This window comes from Syngnathus typhle, linkage group LG14 (genome assembly GCF_033458585.1).
Source record: "Syngnathus typhle isolate RoL2023-S1 ecotype Sweden linkage group LG14, RoL_Styp_1.0, whole genome shotgun sequence".
NCBI classification, from domain to species: Eukaryota; Metazoa; Chordata; class Actinopteri; order Syngnathiformes; family Syngnathidae; genus Syngnathus; species Syngnathus typhle.
This window is the reverse complement of record NC_083751.1, coordinates 3,765,848-3,789,475: the sequence shown is the minus strand read 5'-3', so window position 1 is coordinate 3,789,475 and position 23,628 is coordinate 3,765,848. Positions and strand designations below refer to the sequence as shown.

General features: G+C 43.0%; 4 protein-coding genes across 9 annotated transcripts; 1 reads left to right on the top strand and 3 right to left on the bottom strand.

Annotated features, from left to right (window-relative positions):
• The first annotated feature begins 1,481 nt into the window (after window positions 1-1,481).
• Window positions 1,482-11,979, top strand: elovl1b (ELOVL fatty acid elongase 1b). 4 transcript variants are annotated; one of them, XM_061298051.1, is made up of 9 exons: window positions 6,777-6,901; window positions 8,007-8,089; window positions 9,356-9,449; window positions 9,542-9,732; window positions 9,818-9,898; window positions 10,261-10,317; window positions 10,404-10,509; window positions 10,974-11,110; window positions 11,197-11,979. In XM_061298051.1, the coding sequence occupies exons 3-9, from the start codon at window positions 9,380-9,382 to the stop codon at window positions 11,536-11,538; spliced, it is 984 nt and encodes a 327-aa protein (XP_061154035.1). In that variant the 5' UTR covers window positions 6,777-6,901; window positions 8,007-8,089; window positions 9,356-9,379; the 3' UTR covers window positions 11,539-11,979. The 4 variants fall into 4 exon arrangements, with proteins under 4 accessions (XP_061154036.1, XP_061154035.1, XP_061154033.1 ...); XM_061298052.1 differs by lacking the exons at window positions 6,777-6,901; window positions 8,007-8,089 and adding an exon at window positions 1,482-1,619; XM_061298049.1 differs by lacking the exon at window positions 8,007-8,089 and having other exon boundaries at window positions 6,783-6,901.
• zfyve9b (zinc finger, FYVE domain containing 9b) lies at window positions 6,653-18,781 on the bottom strand. 3 transcript variants are annotated; one of them, XM_061298043.1, is made up of 17 exons: window positions 18,640-18,781; window positions 17,807-17,904; window positions 16,605-17,197; window positions 16,413-16,512; window positions 16,105-16,292; window positions 15,923-16,034; window positions 15,545-15,667; window positions 15,319-15,474; window positions 14,886-15,110; window positions 14,684-14,766; window positions 14,205-14,309; window positions 13,987-14,137; window positions 13,817-13,897; window positions 13,286-13,632; window positions 13,042-13,221; window positions 12,746-12,909; window positions 11,749-12,236 (listed from the first exon to the last, which is right to left on the bottom strand). In XM_061298043.1, the coding sequence occupies exons 2-16, from the start codon at window positions 17,868-17,870 to the stop codon at window positions 12,748-12,750; spliced, it is 2,670 nt and encodes an 889-aa protein (XP_061154027.1). In that variant the 5' UTR covers window positions 17,871-17,904; window positions 18,640-18,781; the 3' UTR covers window positions 11,749-12,236; window positions 12,746-12,747. The 3 variants fall into 3 exon arrangements, with proteins under 3 accessions (XP_061154028.1, XP_061154027.1, XP_061154029.1); XM_061298045.1 differs by having other exon boundaries at window positions 11,749-12,909; window positions 13,286-13,391; window positions 13,470-13,632; XM_061298044.1 differs by having other exon boundaries at window positions 6,653-12,909.
• Window positions 18,165-19,540, bottom strand: btf3l4 (basic transcription factor 3-like 4). Its single transcript, XM_061298055.1, has 3 exons — window positions 19,145-19,540; window positions 18,916-19,029; window positions 18,165-18,830 (listed from the first exon to the last, which is right to left on the bottom strand). The coding sequence occupies exons 1-3, from the start codon at window positions 19,196-19,198 to the stop codon at window positions 18,693-18,695; spliced, it is 306 nt and encodes a 101-aa protein (XP_061154039.1). The 5' UTR covers window positions 19,199-19,540; the 3' UTR covers window positions 18,165-18,692.
• Window positions 19,541-19,620: 80 nt separating this feature from the next.
• On the bottom strand, window positions 19,621-22,552 carry ptgfr (prostaglandin F receptor (FP)). Its single transcript, XM_061297458.1, has 3 exons — window positions 22,230-22,552; window positions 20,713-21,518; window positions 19,621-20,340 (listed from the first exon to the last, which is right to left on the bottom strand). The coding sequence occupies exons 2-3, from the start codon at window positions 21,502-21,504 to the stop codon at window positions 19,987-19,989; spliced, it is 1,146 nt and encodes a 381-aa protein (XP_061153442.1). The 5' UTR covers window positions 21,505-21,518; window positions 22,230-22,552; the 3' UTR covers window positions 19,621-19,986.
• Between the last annotated feature and the right edge of the window lie 1,076 nt (window positions 22,553-23,628).

The following is a 23,628-nucleotide window of genomic DNA, read 5'->3' as shown; positions in this document are numbered from 1 at the left end:
CACAATGTGAGTACTTTTGTTACTTGGATTTTTTATAGGGAATTTTCCAACCCAGAAAGCAATACAAGTTGTAGTAACTCAAACTGGCCACTTGGGGTCCTCCTGTCTTTTAAATTATTTCAGGTATAGCTGGCGCTGCAAAAAAAAAAAAACAACACAGATTAATGTCATTTGCATTTATTTCGATAAGGAAAGATGATTTGAAAGACATATGGATATGATTTACTTTTTTTACTTGGGAGTAATCCTAAAATAAAGGAGCCAATTGGTGACAACATAAGCAAACTATTAAAGAAGGTATGGAGTGACAGTAGTGTTCCACTCTATTGCATGACCTTAACCTTGTTTACTTCAGTCATAAGTCAGTTTCAAAAAGGCCAATTAAAATAATTATGAGATCATTTGAAAAGCTGTCACCGCAATATGTGGCTGCATGACTTTGAAAGTGGTTAGAAAAACATGTTACAGCTTCTAAGATGTATTTGCTTCATTTGGTCCACCTGCACTCCATTCATGCTTTCTCTGTGGTTCGTCCGCATTGCAGACATGCTGTAGTTGAACTTCAACTTTTAATTGTCCCTTCCAGGAACGGGGTGTCATGAACAAGAATCTTAACTCTTAACTATGACAAGCATGTGGAGCGAAAGCGTGGATTCCACAGAGCACTTTGGTTAAACATCCGGCGGAGCCGTTGTTTGACAGACAAGTACGACTCGGATCAGTTTCTAAGATTATTACGAAAGGTGAACGGGCCCCGCAGGGCGATGACCCTTGTCTCTCTTTTGAAGGCTTGGATGGCACCAGGGGGGCTCAGACTCAAAGACTGGAGCACAATCAAAACGCATTCTCCTTTCCGGTCAATATTATCAGCACGGAAATCACGTTTTACAAAGTACAAAACGCTGATTGTGTTGTAACGCTAACAATGGCATGGTAAGACCACTGCAATGGAAAATTTGGAAGATTCGACTTTTCAAGCAAAACCGGTTTTATCTTGCTATCCTTAGCAGTTTTTAAGAGATGGTAAAAGAAATGTTCTGATGATGAAAGAATCATCCAAACATTCTTGTACTCACCAGTCCTACTTTCAGAATCAATCGAATAACAAGACAAAAATAACAATAACCTCGTCGTGATTTGAGACTGCATGGGTGCAGCAGTACACAAACAAATGTCTTTGAACTAAATATGGAGTAATCTTTTTTATGATGTCACTGACATACTTTAGAATTCATAATAGACAGCTGATATTATATCTTTGTCACAACCGGAAACCCTGGTTTGTTTATTTCAAGCATGATTACCTATCATTTTTTTTTTTTTTTTTTTTTTTTACTAATGCTAAATTGTCTGACTAAAAGCGTGCACTATTTCAGAATAGCGACTTTTTTGCGGCATGTTCTCTTGATGACGATTTACAAAGCGCGCCAGGAAGTTTGACTCCACCTTTCCTGTCTCAAAGGCATTTTGCCGTGCTCTGCTTCAAAGTTTCATGCGGAAATGATCCGGTTGAGGCAACTAGACGCACGCGTCGGGCCACTTTAGCCGTCTCGTTTTGACCGTCTCCGCTGGCTTGATTCGATCCTCTGCCCCCCCTCCCCAAAAAAGGGAGTGAGTGAGTAAGTAACTTAACATGCCATGAAGAATTTTCCTACATTATTGAGTTGAGTGCAACACCATCTCCACTCCATCAATGATGAAGCCGAACTCGGTTTACATTTTCTATTCGTATGCGTTTAATGATGCAATTGCATTATTTCTTTGTTTTTTGCGGCTATAATTTCCGACACCGATTGTGCTCTGTACCATTTGTCCGTCGTCTGAGCTGCTCACAGCGACATCATTGACACAATCTCTCTTCATTTTGGCACTTGATTGAAGTTGCATGTATATTAAATGTGTGTGCGTGCACGTTTAGGTAGTAGTAAGTAAGGGTTGTTGTTAAACCATCAAAAAGCTTTCGGGAATACACACTGCTCTTAATCGATTAATGCAAGATCGTTAAAGTTAAATACAACTGACCTGTAGGCAGTGATTCTCTAACATTCCACGAGTGCATGGGGACTGCCCCTGCCAAGACAAACTTCAAGTTCCTTGCTAAAATACCAACAATTAAAAATGGCTTTTTTCTTTTTTTTTTTACTTTTAATGGACAAATATTTTTGGTTAACCTCTATTTAAAAAATAAATAAGAACGTGAGTTGTTGAGAATAAGTACGGTATGGGATTTAGTTTATTGGCATATATATATATATTTTTTTTAATTTATTTAGAAAGTCATTTGCAATATTCCGCCCCTCTTAAACTTAAAATACTATTTTCTCACCCAGTTCGGAAATACTTCAAACCTTTCAATTTTCAGTTTAAAAAAAAAAAAAAAAAGTGAGGGTGGGGGATTTTTAAGTTTTGCATAGTGTGTTGCCCGTGGTGTTTAATTATGCAAAGCATGAGGTTTACACAGCAAACTGTCGCATTGTTGGACTCTCAAATTTACATTGGCCTGACATAAACAAGTAGCAGGCCTAAACATCCAGTAACTAATGGTGGTGAGTTAAGGTCAAAACTCTTTATATTGAGTTTAGCATCTCTGCTGTCAAACAGTTATAAAGGTGACCTTGGCATAATATATTTAAGACTTATGAGCATGTTTACAGGTTAAAACTTTTTAACTATAATTGCTTCTGAAACAAACAGGCACTGTCAAGCATGGTGTCATTTGTTGCAGTTATACATTGGCTGCTTGAACCTGACATTTTGGCAGAAGCCCGGCTTTTATTTCATTTCCTGTGACAGGAAGTCTGCCCTGCAAAAGCGCGTTTACCCGGGCCAATTGAGTCCCTTGCAAATTTCGACAGGATCAATAAATGAACAAAAATATTCCCATTAGTATTATGCAACAGGTGCTGCTTTCAAACAAAATATCCCTGAAAATATTTTTTAAATATCCTGCAATAACAAGTGTAAGGGTGTTTTCACACAAATTGCAAGCTATTTACTTTGATTCACATCCACCTGGTTCTAAAATTGCAGTTCACCTTTGTCCTCCTTTGCAACACAGACATGCTGTGAGATCATCAAAATATGTTTGAGTGAGTAGCCACACCTCCATATTTCAGCATTTCTGTTTGGTAATTGGCATCTGCTGAAATGCAGTTTCTCCACTATCGGTAATGAGCTCATTGGTAAGGATGCAGCGGTGTGCTTTTGTTGTCTTGTGGAAAGTTCCAGAAAACTGAATCATAGGCGAGAGGGAGAAACCTGTGGAGGCGGGAGGGAGGGAAGGTGTGGCATTGGGAGAATGAGATCAGTAAAGGTGAAAGGTCATCCATTTCCTAACAAGGTGGGTCAATGTGGGGGGGTCTCAAGAGGTGGCACCTTGTCCTCAGGCTAGTCATGTGACATTCCAATAAAATTAGAGGAGGGGGGCTGTAACAGTAAACCACTTGAGTACAGAGTAGCTTCCATCCTGTTTATGCAATTCTTAATTAGGTTTTGTTGAATACTCTGAATTTTATTTTTTACCTTAAATAATCCTGACATTGCAAAGGGATTATATTATGACCCTTCAATTTTTATGTTGTGTTTTGCTACATAGCTGCGGTATGAGCTAGAGGTGTTTGGTAAGTTAGTTTGTGTCTTCAACAAAGCGGCAGAGCAAGTTATGTTGACATTGAGTCGTGAAGAGCGTAGAATGACACCAGCTTGTGACTGCTCATTTTGACTTTGGCTCCATCCCCGCTAACCTCAGGTTGCACCTTCATGTTTGGTCCTCCCTATTGGTTTGATTTATTCAGTTCTGAGGTGGATAATTACTTCTCGTGGGCATTCACCACATCAAACATGGGTTGTCATTATTTCTGGGACATTGCTCATTTTTTCTGAAAATTTAACACATCATAGATTCTGCACAATGTGACAATAACATGAGAGCCCTCGCTCTGTACATACATGAGTATTTGAAATCTATATCCTAGTGAGCCTATAGTACATTCCGAATGTTCACTGTCTCGACTAACATGGACTACGAACTACGAGTAATTTTTTTAAATAATAAAGTGTAGTATTTATTTTTATATTTCTAAAATTTCTGTTATACAATTCTTGTCAGGAGTAACCATAAATTATTTTTCTATTTTTAAATGTTGCAGGTGTTTTAGCACTACCTGTTGCTTTGGGATGCATTTGAATTTTTTATTTATTTTTTTCTCTGTGTGGTCTGGATGTATTCCATGTTAAGCGCACTGCAAATATTTCACACGGTGCTTCAACAGAGCAAGTTTGGCCCAGACAGCAATGGCAGACTCCGCGCTCTAAATGTCGATTATATATGTTTGCACTCGTGCTCTTTTTGTTAGTTGCACACACATAATGGTTTAAATATGATTGAGTTGTTTTGCTTCAAACTTATAGCAATTACTGTGATAATTACTCGCATGGCAGCAAGTCAAACTTTTGAACTCCACACCCAATGATGACATTTGTACATTAGGTCATACGTTGCTATCACAGAAGATTTCGAAGTGTCGTTGCACGCAAACGTATATCAGAAATACATCTCGTCACAGGAATTTTACTGGCGTCAGCATTTTGTGGCCTATCTGGGTGATGGCGGCTGCTGACTAAATAAGGTCATTGTAGATTTCTAGCGTAGTGATGAACGATTGATCGGATTTGTGATTCTAGATAATGTGCTGCACAAACGCACTCAGATGGATGCACAAGCTGCTAGCTCCGCTTGCTAGCTGGCATCAAAAGTGTCAAAACTAATCATCGCTTTTGTGGTAGCAAATAAGATGCAGCATCATTTTCAATAAGGGCAGATAAGAAGTCACAATGACAGAGCACAAGAAGCCAATGCTAATTGCTAAGCTAATTTTGGTTGCTTTCATAACTAGCTTTTAAACAAAACCACAATGATTGACATTTGCATTTCCTCTATTACAGTTTTGTTCTAAGGTCGTAATTTCGACAGGCGTTGGCCTCACGGGGCGAGATGACAATCATTTTATTGCGACTACGCTGCGGGATGATGATGTATTTTGTTGTCAGGTGTTTAGTGTGGCATTTGGAGGAGGGACGCACGACTCCTGCTGCCACCACCACCCGCAAGCCAGCAACCCAACGGGGCTTGAGTGACAAGTCAAACCAGCCCAGTCGGTCTGTGTACCAGGTTGCCTCCGCACTTTTAGTCCAGTCCAGCTGTATTTACTTGATAACGATTTTATCATTTTAAACTCGTTACAATATGGAGCATTTGCAGAGTCTTGTTTTTTTTTTTTTTTTTTTCTCCGCACTCCGCTTGTCAATCTTATGAATGAAATTCCTCTTCCTCCGCGTGTATTTTTTTCCCCCTTTAATTGCCTTTTTAAAATTTTCTTTTAACTCCCAATCGGCGAGTGTCATTAGTGCTATTAATATGACATGAGTACAACTTCATATTTGGGTGCGGCAAGGATAAAGTCCGATTTCGGAAACCACTACTTGTGAGGAATAATGAGGTGCTAAACTAAAGAGGCATTCTTGTCATATGCAGTCAGCTGAGATATGTTGTCATCAAGTCCGATTTTTGTCTGCGCTTGCTAGGCCTTCAGTAAACATCATTTGGGGATGGTGTTGATTGACAAAGCCATTGTTTGTTTTATGCGTGTTGGCAATGTTGCAAAGTCCAGCCAAAATGTAGAGCACACCCAAAGGTGGAGAATTCGCTCGATGAACTAAATTGACTTTAGTGATGTTATTTTTTTAGTTATCCTATTATACAACACAATGAGAAAAGATGCTAACAATGATTGTTAGTCATTATTTCTTGTGACCTGCTGTTGCATTTCACTCACTCAAAACAAATATTTTTTTTATGGTCCTCTTCCCTCTTTAATTTACAAATCAAATTTAGCATGTTTTTGGTCCTAGGTTTACACTAAAATTAAAACGTGAATTAATGACATTTCATTAGAGTTAATGTACGATGTTAAATGTTCTCCATGACAACTTCGCAACATTCAAGGGTGATAAATAAGAGTCAGTAAATCAAATTGGATTAAGACTATAATGTTAATGATTGGTGGCCTTATGTCAACATTTGGGATAAATATGAGTCAGTAAATCAAATTGGATTAAGACTATAATGTTAATGATTGGTGGGTTTATCATGTCAACATTTGGCATAAATATGAGCCAGTAAATCAAATTGGATTAAGACTGTTAATGATTGGTGGCCTTATCACATCAACATTTTACTTTTAACAAAATACGATACACTAAACCTCGTGTATATTTTTAACAAGTAGCAAATGTTTCTTTCCCCTTTTTCAAATTTGAACACTATGAGGCTCGTTCAGCAAACTGTGCCATAACGTAGAACAATGGCTGGCCTTGACCATAGCGGGTGCCATTGATTCCTCGCCCGCTTCATCTTCCCACCCTAGTGAGGACAAACGGGGCAATTTGAGAGCCAGCTTTCCATGCCAATGTGTGTGTGTAGGGTGTGGCCAGGAGAGTCGTTGGGAGGCGAGAGAAAGGGGTCGTACTGAAAGTCAGGCCGTGCTCTCGCTTTCATTTGCTACGATGTGTGTTTAAACAGATCTCGTTTCTCTATTTCGCTCTCAGTCTGTTTCTGTGCTGGTTATTCATCCACCGGTGTGAGTCAGGGAGGGTGGAGAGTCGGAAGACGGCTGTACCAGTCACGTCTGTCGGTTGATTTTTTTTTTTCTTCTTTCCATTCCCTCCCCTCTGTTACACACACACACACGCTCATTCTCTCCCTCATCGCACTGCAGTTTCTACCAGCTCCACTCTTCTCCCCGAGAGAGAGAGAGCAAGCGCGAGAGAGGCTCCCGAAGAGGATTCTCTCAACGCTGGCTTTAGTTTTTCCGAAGCTGGAAAGTCCTTTTTTTTCAGCAGGGTAAGTTTAAATCGAACTAACTTGGTGCGCACCCCGTTTTATGTCATTTGATTTGTTATTTTCATGTGAGTACTGGAAGTTAAACTTTTGGCCTTTTCCCCTAACAAACAGATGCTTTACTTTTTACTTTGGGTGTTTTTTTTTTTTTTTTTTTTTTAACTCCCACATCCCTTATCCCTGTTTGTTCATCATTAACTCTTCCCACCTTTATTTTCCATCATGTGATTCATTCACTGAGCAGGAAGCACTCCACTTTGTCTCCTTCACTAGCTGTCAACCCGCCACTTTGTTGTCAAGGCTAAGCTCAAACAAACCATGGTTGAAAATCCAACTGACTATAATGTTACATAGTGTTGTTTTTCTGGTTTTAGCATTGACGGGAATTGCTGAGGAGATACATCATGCGTAATGGTGTCATGTGGCTTGGGGAAAAAAAAAAAACTACACACGCTCTTAAGGAAGTTTCTGGCTTCTAGACTTGGGGCATTGTTATCAATGAATTGTTGCACTCGATTGGCCCATTAATGGTTTCTTGGTGCAGTTGAGGCACTCTTAACGTGCTTTCGAGGAACATGCATGATGTCAAGAATGGCAAATCGAGGTCAATCTGTGTTGCGTCACACCTCCTCTAGGCGGAGTTAATCTCCTCGCAATAACAAATTAAGTGCCTATTGTCAATGAAAGGAATATTGTCAAATTAGTTCATTTGTTTTTTTTATTCTTTTATTGACTTTGCTAAAAATCAACAAGTGCTAGCTTTACAATCTGGTGTGTGTTAAGACTATCGGCATTGTGGTGCCGTTTAGTTGTCGTTGAAGTGCTGGACAAAGTGCAAAGACGGAGGTTTAATTTCAATTCCCTTCAACTATGATCTTTATCTGGGTTTCAGGTGATTTATATGTATGTTGTTTCTCCCTATCCCTATGGTTGTCATGGTTGGGAGATTTTTGAACTCGAATGGACGTGCGATTATTCCAAGCACTTGTCATACTGGCATTACTGCAAAAAAAAAAAAGGCCCAGTTAACGGATCAGCTCCACCTTCTTTTCAGCTGGTCCGCTACATTATGTTTTCTACGGCTTAACTGTTGAGCATTTTTCCTCAGATCAAGACCTTGACGTTTGCACATGAGGGTGCGCTTGCTGAAATGTGAGGCGCCCGCCTCAAATACCAGCCACAGCGTTATGCGTAAGAGTTTTGTGAAATGTCATTTATCTGATCTTGTCATGCGTTACGGCCGGCCGAATAAGTTTCGACGAGTCAGCGGGAGAACTTTGTCTTAAAGTGAGTGGGTCCATTGTGTACACGCAGGCCCAAATGTTTTTTTTTTTAGTATTATTTTTCTGGTTAGATGGTGGTTTTGCTGTCAGTTAAATATATAATGTGGAATTCTCTTTTAGTTTGTCAGTTAACTAACATTCACTTTTTAAAATTATTGAGGTGGATGCTATTAAGCGTTAGCGTCAAGATAGTGGACTGAAAGGTTAAAGCTCTGTTTGTTTTAGATACACAAGGTGTCATTCTGTTTTATGTTTCGTTGAATTTAGTTCACTGCCATTGAGGCAATGCTGTACTTGGAAAAATGTTTTTGTTCCCTCCCTCACTTGCATGTCCAAAGCTTCAAACAAATCGTTTTTTCCGAAAGCATAGCCTGGAGGCTTTTAATTCCAAACCCATCTGAGGGAAATATTTAACCCGCCTTTGTTTGCCGTCCTTGGCGACAACATATCTGCTTGTAATGATATTGGCTCAAGGAGGGCCGGCCCGCTCTTGTGTGGTCGGTCATTGTTGATTGTACATCAAACAATGGCGCTCTCTTACTCCACTTTCAAAGGTGAACACGACCCATTTGTCCTCCAAAGCCATCAGAGTTTAATGTGTTCATGCTCGCCATATTTCTAGTTCAACTTTAAGATTGCAGAGGTACAACAATCTCGATCTACAATCTAATTTTTGCCGATATTTATGTGTCGGGGCTGAGAAGTGAGGAAGTAGCGAGGAGTGGCGAAAGCCATCCCACTCCTCCTCCTCCCCCCCCGGCCCCTCCCCATCTGATGTCAGGCCATGTCGCATGAGCTAAACCGGGCATCCTGTAATTTTCATTGGACTTGTTTGGTTTGGGGAAGTACTTGGATTACTAGGTAAAAGTGGATTTTTTTTTGTGTGCAGCTGAATCAGCAGGTATGTCTTAAAATGCAGCTTTTTGCTTTGTGAGCAGCGAGACATTGAAGATGTTTGGAAATTCTTGCTGTTTGATTTGCTAATGTGTGTGGAAATTACAGCGTTGAGTAATGATTAACCACTTTTTTATTTCATGAGGCATGATCTTGTGCAGACTGACACAAGTCACAAGGTTCCGCTAAAGAAACTGACGGAAGAAATTACTGGAATAATCATTGTGGTTTTATTTTTGCATTTGTGGTGTGTTTGTCTAATTTTCTTTTTTAATTTTAGGTAACTGGCTACAAAACAGCAAACATGCTGCAAGAGCTCAAGGAGTTTGGCTCACACGCCATGGATATATACGACTACCTCGTCGCAGGAGTTGGTCAGTCTCCTTTAAATAACCTTATGGATTTTGAGTTTTTTTAAAATTTTTATTCCATTTCACAATCGTCAACCGCTATTTTCTTCCTCTAGATCCTCGAGTGAAGAATCATTTCCTGATGCAGAGTCCTGTTCCCATGACTGCAATTTTGCTGTGCTACCTGTTCTTTGTACTGTACCTTGGCCCTCATATTATGGCCTCCCGAAAGCCTTTCCAGTTAAAGGAAGCCATGATCGTCTATAATTTTTCACTGGTGGCACTGTCGATATACATCGTTTACGAGGTGAGTCTGCTTTGCATCTCCAAGTCTGCTGAAGCTGCATTTTGCATGTTGTTTCAAAATTTTAAGTCTGTTTGTTTTTTTTAAGTTTTTGATGTCTGGTTGGGCCACGACGTATACTTGGCGATGTGACGCAATCGATATGTCTGACAGCCCTCAAGCACTTCGAGTAAGTTTGGATTTTTTTTTTTCCATTTAAGATAGCTCAGATGGGAATATTTGTGGGTATACTGAAAGCTAAAAACAAGTTTGACGTGAAGCATTCTGTTTTAGTAGTTATGCTGTCTCTTATTTTAAAAGTGCAGATATCTTAGAATGACTCTTCCTAGTGTTTATTGTGGAAATACAGGAAAATGTTGCCACAATAGATAAAGATCTTAACAGTTGTGCAAAATTCAGCAATAACATTGACACAGCATGAAAAAAAGTGACCCCCCCCACTCAAGAAAATACTAAACATAGCTGAACAAACATGCACGTACCGTGTTTATGAGCGGTGGTCTCTTTTTTTTTTTTTTTCCCCCCCTTCAGATGGTTGAGGTAGCCTGGTTGTTTTGGTTCTCCAAAATTATCGAGCTCATGGACACTGTAAGTAACGCAGTTTGCGATCAGCATAAACATTGGTGTCAGTGAAGTTTAGTAAAGAAAACCTATTTTATTTTTGGGGGGGATAGATCTTCTTTGTGTTGAGAAAAAAGAGTGGGCAGATCACCTTTCTGCACATCTTCCACCACTCTTTCATGCCCTGGACTTGGTGGTGGGGAGTTGGCTACGCTCCCGGTGAGTACACACAAAACTCAAACTTCGATCGCGGACGTGACTGCGTGTCACTTACATACCGTTCTTTTGCTATCTTGTCAAAAAGCCTTTGTCTCTCCACAGACTCTGGCCAGTGATAACCGTTTATAGTCTGATGGAAACCTGGAATGTCAGACCACCATTTTGTTTTGAAAAATTCTTTCAACTGTGACTTAGTCCATGGAAATACACTAATGGCTTTCAGTTTAGCTGCTAGTAAGATTTGATTAACTACGGTCTAGTGGCTACGGTCTCTGATTGGCTCAATTGGCTCTCCATGAGAAGTTAAGAAATAACTGAAAAATTAATTTTAGGTATCAATAAGATGGGGCCAGAAAGAGATGTTCAATATACAAATATAAAAAAATACAATTCTAGTGTTAGCTTAAGATGACAGAAACACTTGATTTTTTTTACCTTTACGTTCTGTGTGTTTCCGGCCTCAGGTGGAATGGGCTCCTTCCACGCAATGGTGAATTCTTCTGTCCACGTGATCATGTATTTCTACTATTTCCTCGCTGCCGCCGGACCTCGCTTCCAGAAGTTCCTGTGGTGGAAGAAATACATGACAGCCATTCAGCTCGTACGTCGTATTGAAGTTCTTGTTCTCCTTTACCGTTTCACTTGAGCTCCTTACTCATCCGTCTTGCTTTGGTTCCCCCTTGCCAGACCCAGTTTGTCCTGGTATCCCTCCACGTGACTCAGTATTACTTCATGGACAGCTGCGACTACCAGTTCCCCATCATCATCCACATGGTGTGGGTTTACGGCACCTTCTTCTTCGTGCTCTTCTCCAACTTCTGGGTTCAGGCCTACGTCAAGGGCAAGCGGCTGCCCAAGCAGGACATCAAGTCGCGTCACAACGGCACGGCCGCCGCCCCACCTGCAGTCTACGCTAACGGCAAGCACCACGAGAACGGCGTCAAACACACCGCGGCCAACGGCACCAGCAACGGTTCGGCCCACTACGAAAACGGCAGCGCTCCCATGGGCAAGATGAAGAAGGCCTAGGGATGCAGGAAGAAAACTCCCAAAAAGTATGACCTCACTAAGCCGATGCACCGATCACGGATTCCAAAGATGATTTTGGCTGTGTTTCTTGTCCTATTTTGAGTTGTCTCTGTGAACCGTGGGAGGGAAGTCACGCGGTCCATGACTTCCACAAAGGGGGATTCCACATTCGGTTGGTTCGGTTGTCTCTCTGAGTTTTTGGGGAAAGCACAATTTATGAAGAGAAGATTTTCACTGACTTACGAGTTTAGTATCACACTGGTTGCCTTTCATGTGTCCTCAATAAACCCCTTTGTGGACAGACGACTGTACAGAAGACTTGAAAAGACTTTTTACCTGTAAATAGTTTTACAACCAAATGACTAATTGTATTGGTTAGGCTTTCTACTTTCTAAATTGTGTATTTAAAAATAAAATGCCAATAAACCATGATAGAAATGATCTTGGGTGCATTGCGTGTCTTTTCTTATTTCATGTAAAATTTCAGGGTTTTCTTGTGTCGTCATCATCAGATCAGCGTGTGACCTTGTTGCAACAAAGACTAAAAGCATGACTTGTCTTGTGCCTCTCGCCCGGGATATGCGAAGAATGTGACTCTGGCTCGTAGGAGTTACACAAGCGGTGCATTCTGCTTTGTTGAAGACAGAACGCCCCCTCGGTTCAGCTGGTTCATTGACAAAAAGGGACAGTTGTTATTTCTGCAATCAAATAATTGAATTATGTTAAATTCATTTTAATCTTATGACAATCTTCTTGCATTTAAGTTATATTAAAATATAGTGCATTTTATTCTCAAATTTCCTCCATGAGCCCACTACGGCCAACTTTTAGGATTGACTTTTTCTCTGCAAACATGGTTCATCAGAGAGTTGTTATTTTCATTGCAAATTTTAATTCAAGGCCGTGTCAATAATTAAATTCAACATTCCATTCAAGAGCATTCTTCAGGCATTCATTACATGTGCATCCACTACTAACTAGGTCATTCTCTTTTATCTAAACTAGCAGGGTCTGAATCCAGCCCCTCTGTTAAAGGTTCTGTTCCCACTCAAGCTGTGGAATTGCTACTAATGTTTTGTCTATTTGATGTCTTGTTTGACTGATAACACCCACGTTGCTGCTGGGTAAGATTAGAAAACCCACCATGAGTGGATTGTCCCGCTGAATTTCAGGGAAAAAGATCCAATTAGTGTTGCGTTTGTGTTACTTTTATGTGATGTACTCCAGGATGTAAAAGATAAGCTCCATCACGAGGGCCTCGTCGCCTCTCTTGCGCCCCCTGCTGTGGATGACCGGGATGAGCGTGCTGTCCAGGGCGTTCAAATACTGAGGAGGGAGAGGGTGCCCGTTGCTGCCTGCCACGAAGCCCACCTGAGATTATCAACAAAGAAATATTACAATTATAACTGATATAATCATAATTTGAATACCACTCTGAAAGTGTCAATCAAAAATCAACATGAATCTTATCTTTATGAAGATGTTGGAATGCATCACACTGACCTGCTGGGGGTCAAAGGTGACACGCAGCCCCAATTTGGCCATGCCGTCCTCCTTGAGGAGTTTGAGGTACGGGCACAGCGCCAAGCAAAAAGCTCTGGCGATCCGCTCCGTCAGTCGGTTGTGTTCTGGCACATTGGCCGCCATTCCTTTCGGGGGCTCGGCTCTCTGCAGGTAGAACACCTGCACACGACATTCGTCGACGTAAAATCGGAACATATTGCTTTTAAAAGTAGGTCAAACACACTTCTGTCCAGTGAATAATCTTCCCGTTTTCTTTGTATTCGGATTTCTGGAACATCTTGGTACTGCTGATGGACTCCATGGATTTACCATCAATGGGGCTTATAACCCTGTGGACAACGACCAAACATGTCTCAACTGAATTCCAATTTGGATCAATAAACTCCAAGCAGGTGGAGGCGCCCGACCCTTTATTGAAGGTACACTTGGCCTCCACCCACTGCACACAAACAAGCTCCTGGCTGTCGGCTCGGTCCACGCGGCCGCAAGTGACGACGTAGTCCTTCATCTCCCGGAGCGACCTACGTAGTTCTGCCATGGTCTCTGGGCTAATCTGCACCATTAGTCCATCTGGTTGGGGGATGACACACACTCAAGAACACACACACGCTAATATACATTTGGCAACATTGACAGACAGTGCCAAACAGGCTGTTCAAGTGAACACACACACATTTACAATATACGAAGAAAGATGAATATTGTGGAGAAGTCGAAACAACGAAAGAGTAAAGTCGCCCCCTTGTTGCGTTACCTTCTACGATGCTGGATTTGGCGAAGTAACCTGCCGTTGCTTTCAGCGCGTTGCTGAATATGAAAAAACACGAGCCAGTCACTAAGTGGAGAAAAGGGACAGACAAACACGAGTCTTCAACTGTGACCCCCTCAAAAAAAAAAATAATATTAATAGCGTTGCTTGGTTACCTTTCCGCGGCTCGTTGTGAATGCTGATGGCTTGCGTCTGGTACTGCCCGTCGTCCCTTTGCACGCAGATGAGGTGAGAATCGGCCTCCTCGTTGAAGCAAGCGCCCATGGCCAGGACATGCTCGTTGCACTTGTTCATGGCCTTCATCAGCTGACGTGGCAGGAAACCACGAATGAAAGAATTTTCAAAACGGCACAGTGCAAATCTCCCATCTCACCTCGTTGTAGCCGCTAGTTGGGATCTTGATGCAGGTTCTCTGAGCCTCCAGGTCCACCGTGAGCCCCGGCACCATTGGAAGACTATAACGAAAATTCCTAAAGTCCTGCACGGGCAAAGTGGCGGGAATTTAAGGGGAAATGTAATTAGATTGAACTTTTATGTAGAATTCACATAACTCTCCTTTCATTTGAAACTAGCTAAATTCTTACACGTATTAAGAAACGTCCTAGGCGGGCTATTGACTAGTATGGATGAGGCGGTGTTAAACCCTAAAATTAATGAACATATATCTGATCACAAAGGGTGAAGCAACACATGTAGACAGACAATGCTCACGATTTTCTTTATCCTCTGCGGAAAAATTATATTGCTGCGATTAATGAGTCCCTCACAGTACTTGTGAAAGTCTTCTTCATTTGCATTCAATATAATATTATATGGTACCAAATCTGAATGTAGCACACAATTCATACTCACCACTAAAAGTCTCATGACTGTGTGGCCTATTTCCCCAAACAATGGCTTCCTAAAGCGGACACTGTACAGAGGACATGGGTAAACTGCAAAGAAAAGAAAGAGAAAGAAATCAGAAGCCAATTAGGAACTTGCATATGAACCGGTGACCTCTAACCCCAAAAGAAATTAAAAGTTGGCTTCTGTCCTCATGATGTAGACTCACATCGGTACTCAGCACCCAAGCGCAGCATGAGACGCAGGGGGAACGTCTTGGCCCAGACCACCTCGGCCCGGTGGAGCAGCAGGCCGAAGAGGTACGGCTGGCTGGGCAGTGGCAGACCTTGAAGCGACTGACGGGTGGGACGGACAAACAAGAGGCCCGCGTGCTCCTCGCTGCCCAGGAAGCGGCTGCCGGACAGCGACAGTGACAAGTGCTTGATCAACTTCCCTGTGGATGAGAAAGAGAAGATATCAAGAACGTAAACTATTCAGCGGGACACTTGACTTGAAGGTGGGCTTGTCCTGGAAGTGAACCCGGGACCTCTCACACCCGAAGCGAGAATCATACCACTAGACCAACAAGCCATATCATCACTGGTGTGACCCTTTGGAACCAAATTTTGAAAGAGAATGTGTACCTAATGAAATGACCTTACCGGTAAGACTGTCCCTGTACAGCTGGACAAAGTGGCTGAAGAGATCCCTGGGAAAGCTCTTCTCCTCAGGCAAACACTGCAGGAGCACCACCACCTCCACCTGACCCACGGCATGCATTCCTTTGGTGGTCACGCACCAACACTTCCTGTTAACGTCTGTGCCACAAGCATGTAAGTGTCAAAGCGGCGCGGTGGAAGTCACAAACCGAAAAAACCAACAACTTACAGTTGACCATCTTGACCATGGCGAGCAGGTTGGCATTGAGGACAAAAACCAGAGAGCTAGAGCGGCCGCTCTCCAGCTCTTGGATGAGCAAGGTCTCGGAGGGCCGCTCCTCCACGGTGTAATCTGAGGAGGGACCGGATTAAAGTGCTTTAAGCAGACCAAGGGCAACTCGAAGCTGTAATTATTCTGACATTGGCCTTATCTGCGGGACCTCCAGAAATATTCACGTTGCTTTAAAATAAATCACTGTGAAATTGTTCTGTCTCCAGCCGCAAGGTCGGGCAACTTTGAGTTTGAAGATAAAGCTGAAGCAGGTCGAACTCATTGTTACATAAACGGTACCGGAGACAACATATTGATGGATAATTAGTACTGCACCTCCTTTGACTCCTGTGGAGGTGAGGATCGGCGGCAGGCCTTGCAGCGGGATGAGGTTGGACGAGCTGTTCACAAGAGTAGACATTCCCCAGCTTCGAGGAGCACTCGCCTCCTGGAAGAGGAACGTAAGATTAAGAATACAACTCAAACAAATGTGGTGTCTTTTTTGGGGGTGATCCTACATTAGCGCCCCCATGTGGTCTGGAGGCTCTCCTGGGTTGCGGCGACCCTGCCCCACTTGGCGCCGCTCGGCTCATAGATGGCGAGAACCCGTGACCTCTGACCGGCGTGGCGGGGGCGGACTCGGACTGCTTGTCGATTAGGAGTTCATCTGCGAACCACACCCTCCTTTTCGACCTCGGCGACGTGCCTGGGAGGAAGATACCGATTGTTGTTGCGGTGTTTTCAAAAGCCCCCCCCCCCCCCCCCCCCGCCATCTCAAAGGTGACATTGGCAAAAAAAAACAAAAAAAAAAACATAAGTGGCTCACTTTTAATGAGGGTTGAATGACAGGAAACACAAACCCGCCCCTCCTTGCCGTCCAGATGTGTAAGTCTGAACTTCAGGCCGGAGCAAAGTGCACAAAACACCTGACGACACACCCGTGCACATGCACACGTATATTGAATGACTTGAGAAGTGCACAAAACACCAGAAGGGAGGGACGAAGGATGAGCCTCACCTTGCCACAAGCGCGACAGTGGTGCCTCCGTTTGGTAAACGTGAACTTGACGCTGCACTTCATGCACACGAGAGCCTCTGCGTCCGGGATCCAGACCGGAGCAACCTCCCCCAAGGAGTTGGATTGATCTTTGGTCAAGATGTCGACCGGATCGGACTCATTGTCAGGATGGACCGGGGAAGATGCGGAGGCTTTTGCTTCTTCTCCCGAATTGGACACAGCTTCTTTAAGATGATTCTGGAGGTCTTTGGATTCTTCCATCTCCTTCTCCTCGATCACAGAGTCCTCCTTGGAGGTTTTGAGCTTCCTCTCTTCTTGGGCCGGACTCAGAAGCAGAGGGCCTGGAGGCTCCTCGCGCATGACTTCGCCCCATGGAGTCACCATGCAGCCACCTTCCTCCACGTGGAGCATCTTGGCAGGAGGTTTTCCTTCACACGGCGTGACCATTTCATCCGAGGGCGACTTGGAAGATGGAACTTCGGATCTGATTTGCTTTGATTTGGACATATCGCCTGCATCTTTGAGCACCAGGAGATAAGGTCTGCTTAGCCAGGGCAGCTTGGTGTCACCGAGGGACGGGTTGTCTCCTTCATCTGTTTCAAGGAAAAATGTCAAATTCAGGAAACAAGAATCCAAGTGCCAGAACCGAGGACCACTTGTCAGGCATTTTTCTTCTTAGTGACTCATCACAACGTCAAATTGCATTCACGATAACAGAATACATCCCGAGTAGCGCACATGGCAAAAAAAAAAAAAAAAAGGGGGGGGGGGGGGGGATTCATGAGCATCACCTGACAACTGCGCGTTTTTGCAGCAGTAATTAAATCCAATCAAGATGTATTAATGCCATGTTCCCAGAAAATCGGGATTCAAACACTGAATGGTAAATTGGTCATAAAAGTGTGACGCTTAAATGCTGCAGGTTGTGTGACGCATTGAGTTCACTCCGAGCTCGCCAATGCGACACTCGTCCGGAAGAGTAAGCAAACGACAACGGGACATTGCACATTCCATTTTTATGCCTTTATTCCTTTTGTGACACTCAACAAGAAGGTGGAGGGAAAAGCGCGTTGTGGAAAAAAATGCTGCATTAGCGCTTTTCGCGCAAAAAAAAAATCATCGTCGTCGTCATCGTGACGCACATGCAAAGAAAGGTAGTATGGATGGAGAGTGCACGAAAAGATAAGAAATAGACTTCTCACCTTCTGCGATGCCCCCCAAGAGGCTCTCGTTGTCGTCGTCCCGCGCGGAGAACAACTTCAACATGGTCTTGCGCTTACATCGCACACAGCAGCTGCATCTGAAATAATGACGGGTTGGGGGGGAGAGAGGTGTTGGCTCTCTACCCCCCCTGTGAGCGACCCCCTCCCTGCCCCCCTTGTGTTTCTCTGCAGCTCTTCAAAAGGAGGAAACTCTCGAGGCGCATGGAGCTGTGCTGACGTCACACGTTGTGCATAAACCAGATATTTGTGGTTGGGGCTCTGTATTGTGCTGGCAGATCCTATTTTTTTGTGCTAAATTAGCTAAAGCACTAGACCACTTCAAAATAGAAATAAAAACTACTGAAACAGCTTGTTTATTTGTTGTTCATTACCATTAGTTTGTATGGGTGTACCTAATGTGGCTCTGCTGGTTTGAATTCTTTGATCCCTCAATTGGCAGTGATGACGACGGCCTCTAGAAAAATGAATCATCTTTATACTGTTGTCATAAACAAACAACTTTGAACATTTAAAATGACTGACAATGTGGCGACAAATGAAGCTCGAATGATGTCAGCCTGCTTGGTCATCTGGAAGAAGAAAAGTCTCTCGTTTGTGTGTGTTTGCACCCAGTTTTTTTCTGGTTTTTGTCAAAGTTCTCCACCAAATCTTCACGGCAACAAGCTAACACAACAAGTGAAAACATCCCCCCCCCCCCTTAATCATGTGTCACTCACTTCTGATTTTAAATTGGGATGTAATGTCAAAATTGGCAACCATGTACCAGGCTTAGGTCTTTTATGCAATAGATACAACAACCACAAAAAAACTACCTGGAACATCATCCTCCTCTTCCTCGATGTCTTCTACTTTTGGAGATTTGCTGTCAAGTGCTGGAAACAAAAGAATAAAACCGCTTGCACTCGGCGTATCCCATGACGGCGAACGTGTTGGCCGACAGCGAGGCCTCCACTTTGGGGTTGTTGAAGTGGATCACCGTCCCGTCGTTCTTGATCATGTTGACCTGAAAGAAGATCAATGACAGTCACTACCTGTTATTTATATTTCGGGAAGTACGATGATGCACTTCCGCATTCGGAAGTATTTACCTGGTCAATCCCGCCAATATTTTTGACAGCCAACTTTTTTAGTAAAAGTTGAAGCTTTTTGTCATCTGCTGTAGCAGTTCTGTGTACCACCTTCTTCTTCCTGCGTGCTGAACCCTGAAACCATACAAACATATTTGCATTCCTGGTAGTCTGAAGTAATGATTCCTCTGTAACAGAGACGTCGAGTGATTTTCCAGTAGATGACAGAAATTTGGTCTAAGACACTTACCTTCCCTCCTATCCGCACTTCGGCCTGAAGTTTGACCAATTTCTCCTGATTCATCTTGTTACCTGCAACAAGACAAATTATAGCTGAAGCCAAACGACAAATTCACGCACTATGAAAATGAAAGTCCAATTGATTCTAAAGTAATAGCACACACGACTTGAAGCGAGCTATTATGAGCTCCATCTCAGTGTAGCGCGACGACAACAAAACAAAACATACGCAAAAGCGTCTCGTACGCGACACGGCACATATTCAAACATTGTAACGTTTAATACTGCGAACTGTACGAGTTTTCACGGCGGCATGCGGGTTTTCCTTTCTTTAAAAAAAAAGACTTAGGTAATAAGAAACGGGTTTCATTCGTCACAAATGGTTGTGACGAATTTCTTCTTTGTGACGAAGTTATTGACGTTTGTCGACGGTGCTGCCACCGTGCGGACGATTGAGGTATTCCATCAACAAAGGCCCTCACGGAATATCATGTAAAAGGTTTATTTTGTCAACATTTTTACGGATCTCTCAATTACACCTCGATCCCACACATTTTAATATTTTTTATTGACTCCCATCCATAAGAACACTTTTCACATTTTACAAAGTACTTGATAGTGACAACAATAGCTGCCTTAAGACAAAAGTTGACTTAACATAATAAGTGATGTGCTATCAAACCACTGCTCCAGCAACAGGCCCTTTTTTCACTCAAAAGGTCCAACCATCAAACATTTAATAGTGAAGCCGTGAAATTACACACATTGGACATCATATATTATACAAGAGTTAACACAGGTTACTTGATCTACATCACATACTGTTTTCCATCACTGTCTTCCCACTTTCTTTCAGCCTTTCTTCCACACGGATAGCACCATGTGAAACACTTCGGTCTTGGAGTCGTCGGTCAGACTGATGTTTGTGTTTTGTACGAGCAAGCCGTCGAAGAGGCTCGCCGGTGGGTCCAACTTGGAGTGGCTGGAGCTTTGCAGAAAGCTGTGCCGCCAGCACGTCGGCTCCTGGGACTTGGACCTGCAGCAGCGTTGTAACATAAGAAAGAATTTCTTCAGCACGGCCTTCCTCAGGAGGATGTAGACCCAGGGGTCAAGGATCTGGTTCCATGTGGCTATGCGCAGCACAAAAAGCAGTTTGTCGGATGCTGGGTCATAATCGTCTTTGGAGGTAAGAAAGATGATGCGGGTCTGCACAAAGTCAAACATAAAACCAACGAGGATTCTGTCAATACTATGGTATAAATTGGATATGCAATAATAGTGAGTAAATAGTACTTTTCATTTCAAATGATATGTTAATGCATAGTTGGAAACATATAGTAGTTGAATGAAACTCTTCATCAACTCTGCTACCTGGTGGCCAACTCCAGAAAGAACCGCAATGAATTCATCCTTATGCAAAATTAATATTCTAATTAGGCCAGAAATATCAAATGTGTACTTTACGAAAATATTCTACATTCAGTCTGGTTACATTTCTCCAATATTTTCCAATATTGTATTTAATGGTCTTAAAATGTGTGCCTCAAGAAAATAATTTCTCAGGGTCATTTTGCTTACCAGTAAAGGTCCCCAGCATACACAGGAAACCAACATGATGGCCATGAGCTGGCAGATCATCTCAACGTGGTAAGACGTTCCTCTGCTGTGATGCTTACGGTGCATGGTGGACAACAGCAGGGAGCAGCTGGTCACCGTGTTGCAAACGATAGAGAAGAGCAGAGCCAGCAAGCCTAGCAGGGAAAACAGCAAAGGCAGGAACACATCCAACCAGTCACTGGGCTCGTCCAAATTGTAAAAGCACCAGCTCCTGGAGCTCTGCACCCTGTAGGACCTCCTCAGCGCCACAGGCAGGGCAGCCACCAGAGCGGCCAGGAGCCAGATGACGGACAGCAGCTTGTTCATGTGGCGGAAGGCCAATCCGGTGGAATGGTAAAAGGGCTTGGTGATCCCGATGCAGCGCTCGATGGCCATGGCGCTCCCCAGGAACAGCGGGCTCAGTCCGAAGAAGACCAAGGTGGCGCCGAAGAGGTTGCACACTCTGCCGTGGGGGTCGAACGTCTCCCATTGCTTGCGCAAGCTGTAGACGTAAATCACCACCGAGCCGTTGACCAGGTGGCCCAGCAGGTCGGTGGCCACCAAGGAGGTGGCGAACACTGAGAAGGGCGCCCTGCTCTTCTGCGGCATGCGTTTGGGGGATTTGAGCAGGATGAAGAGGGCCAGGCTGTTGGACAGGATGCCGACGCTCATGGAGATGACTGAAGTGGTCACCGACCGACTCTCGGCAATGCAGGTGATGTTTGTGGGCGGGGCCTCGTTCCAACTCAGATCGGCGTTCTCACCGGCTGACATTGTGGGCTTGGACTCTAGAAAACATCAATAATGGCCCAAAACTATCAAGACTGGACAGAAATGCAAAATGGAGCAGCACGCCACCACAATGGAATTCAAATCAAACGTGAACTATGACAGGATTGTACCTTTCCTTTAATCGCTTTCACCAATGGTTACAATTATTATTTCGTAACTGCAGAATGGAGTAACTCCATTTTCAGCGGCTCAAAAGTACTTGGACTTTTTGGATGTACAAAAGGTTAATTGTCCAGGTGTGTTCTTTTGATATTGCAAAACAAATGACATATAACCGAGTTGGCATTTGGCAACTCTTTGACTGTACAGAACATTTTAAGGAGGACATTGTTTGACTTCTAAAAAAAAAAAAAAGAAAGAAAAAAGTGAAAACCAGCAGGCGTCATCACGCAATTGAGACAGCACCGCCGGAAAATCACACAAGACAACTTAAGTGTTAATCGAAACTTTCACGACAGTAGTCAAGAATATTTAAGACCATGCAAGAAAGACATTTGGACGTGGAAAGGAACCGCTCAGGATCCAAAGCATCCCTCAACACAAAATAAACAGGTGACTCTCGCAGAAAGACAAAATGAATCATGAGGTGTGCAGAGGGTCAGATCCAAACTCAGGATCAAAAGTAAGCTAGCACAGACTCCCGAATGTTGAAACATGCAAATGCATTTTCTAGAACAACAACAAAAACATTGGAAAAGATTTATTACCTAAACCTTGTTACTTCACGTCATGAAGCTTCTCCTGCCTTTGTGCCGTCTAATCAACTTTGCTCCAATCGATGTTGTTGATGAGGCGGAGATGTGCTGTTTCCTTGGCTCCTGACTCCCAACTGTTCCTGCTGCATAAAAAAAAAGAAAAAAAAAAAAGCTTCAGTGCTGTCCGTCAAACATACGTGTCATCCAACGGCCTCGGCTCCTCCAAGTAATATGATGAAGCATGACACACACCAGCTCACACACGTTTGCAAATGTGTGTGTGTGTCGCTCTTTTGGATGTGAGATTGGCTCTCCACTGATAAATAGCAATGAATCACACAAACCTGCCAAGCAACTCAAAATGAGCTTCTTGGCCTAGTTCCAATTAAGACATGTTCTGCACAAAGACTTCATACAGATGCAACGAAATGTTGCGTGCATTCAGGACTATTAGAAAATGTGTTGCGCAACACCACCACATGCAACAGCAATACAATTATTTAACGAATTTAATTGAGGAGGCAGAAAATCAGCATTTTATATTTGTCCTTTTTCTGTCAAATCTTTTTCCGGGTTTGACATAACGCGTTCCAAGTGTGCTGTCCTAGACGGAAACGTGAGTCATGTTCGACTGGAGTAGTCAAAGAAAATAAGGCGTAATGTTGGCTTCACGCTACTTTTCTGCACCTAATCACAAAAAGAACACCAACAGCAAAAGTCACAAGTATCAAACGTACTCTTCGTACTTGTCGTCATCATTTTCTCACCATCAAGTGGGCCTAAATGGTGCCCAGTGTCATTATTAAGGTAGGGGAAAAAACACACCTTGTTCCTTGTGACTCCTTTTCAGTTTTTTAAAAATTAATCAGTGGTTCATTATTTAAAAATCGACATATTTTTTCTGTAGCCATTTGCAAAGTAATTTACCTATTATTGTGTTCTTTCTGGAATAGCCTAAAATCGACCAGATTTCCGGAAGTAAGAAAACAATAGTGCTTGTTTGTAATTTATTATTTAACGCGTCGTTAGAAAACGAATGGCGACTTTACAAAAAGGAAATTTAATATTTCTAGCTGTTATGATCATTCTTGCCAGCAGATGTCAGCATGACCTTGTTATTTTAATGAGTTGGTTCTCTCGTAGCTGAACAAATAAAATGATAAAAATTAATTTATGGCTATTTCATTTGTTGACATATAGGTTTAAAATTAATTTTATTTTCTATCTCTCTGCGAATTGTGGCAACAAGATGCTACTTGGCCAATAGTTTTACAGGTTAGAGGTCACATTTATGACTCGTGGAGCTTTGTAGTTCCACCTGAAGGGCTGGTGCCATCTGTATGCAAGACACACGGGGCACCTTAGCATAACACCCCAGCACCGCATGCATCGTCTCGGTCCAGAGCACCTG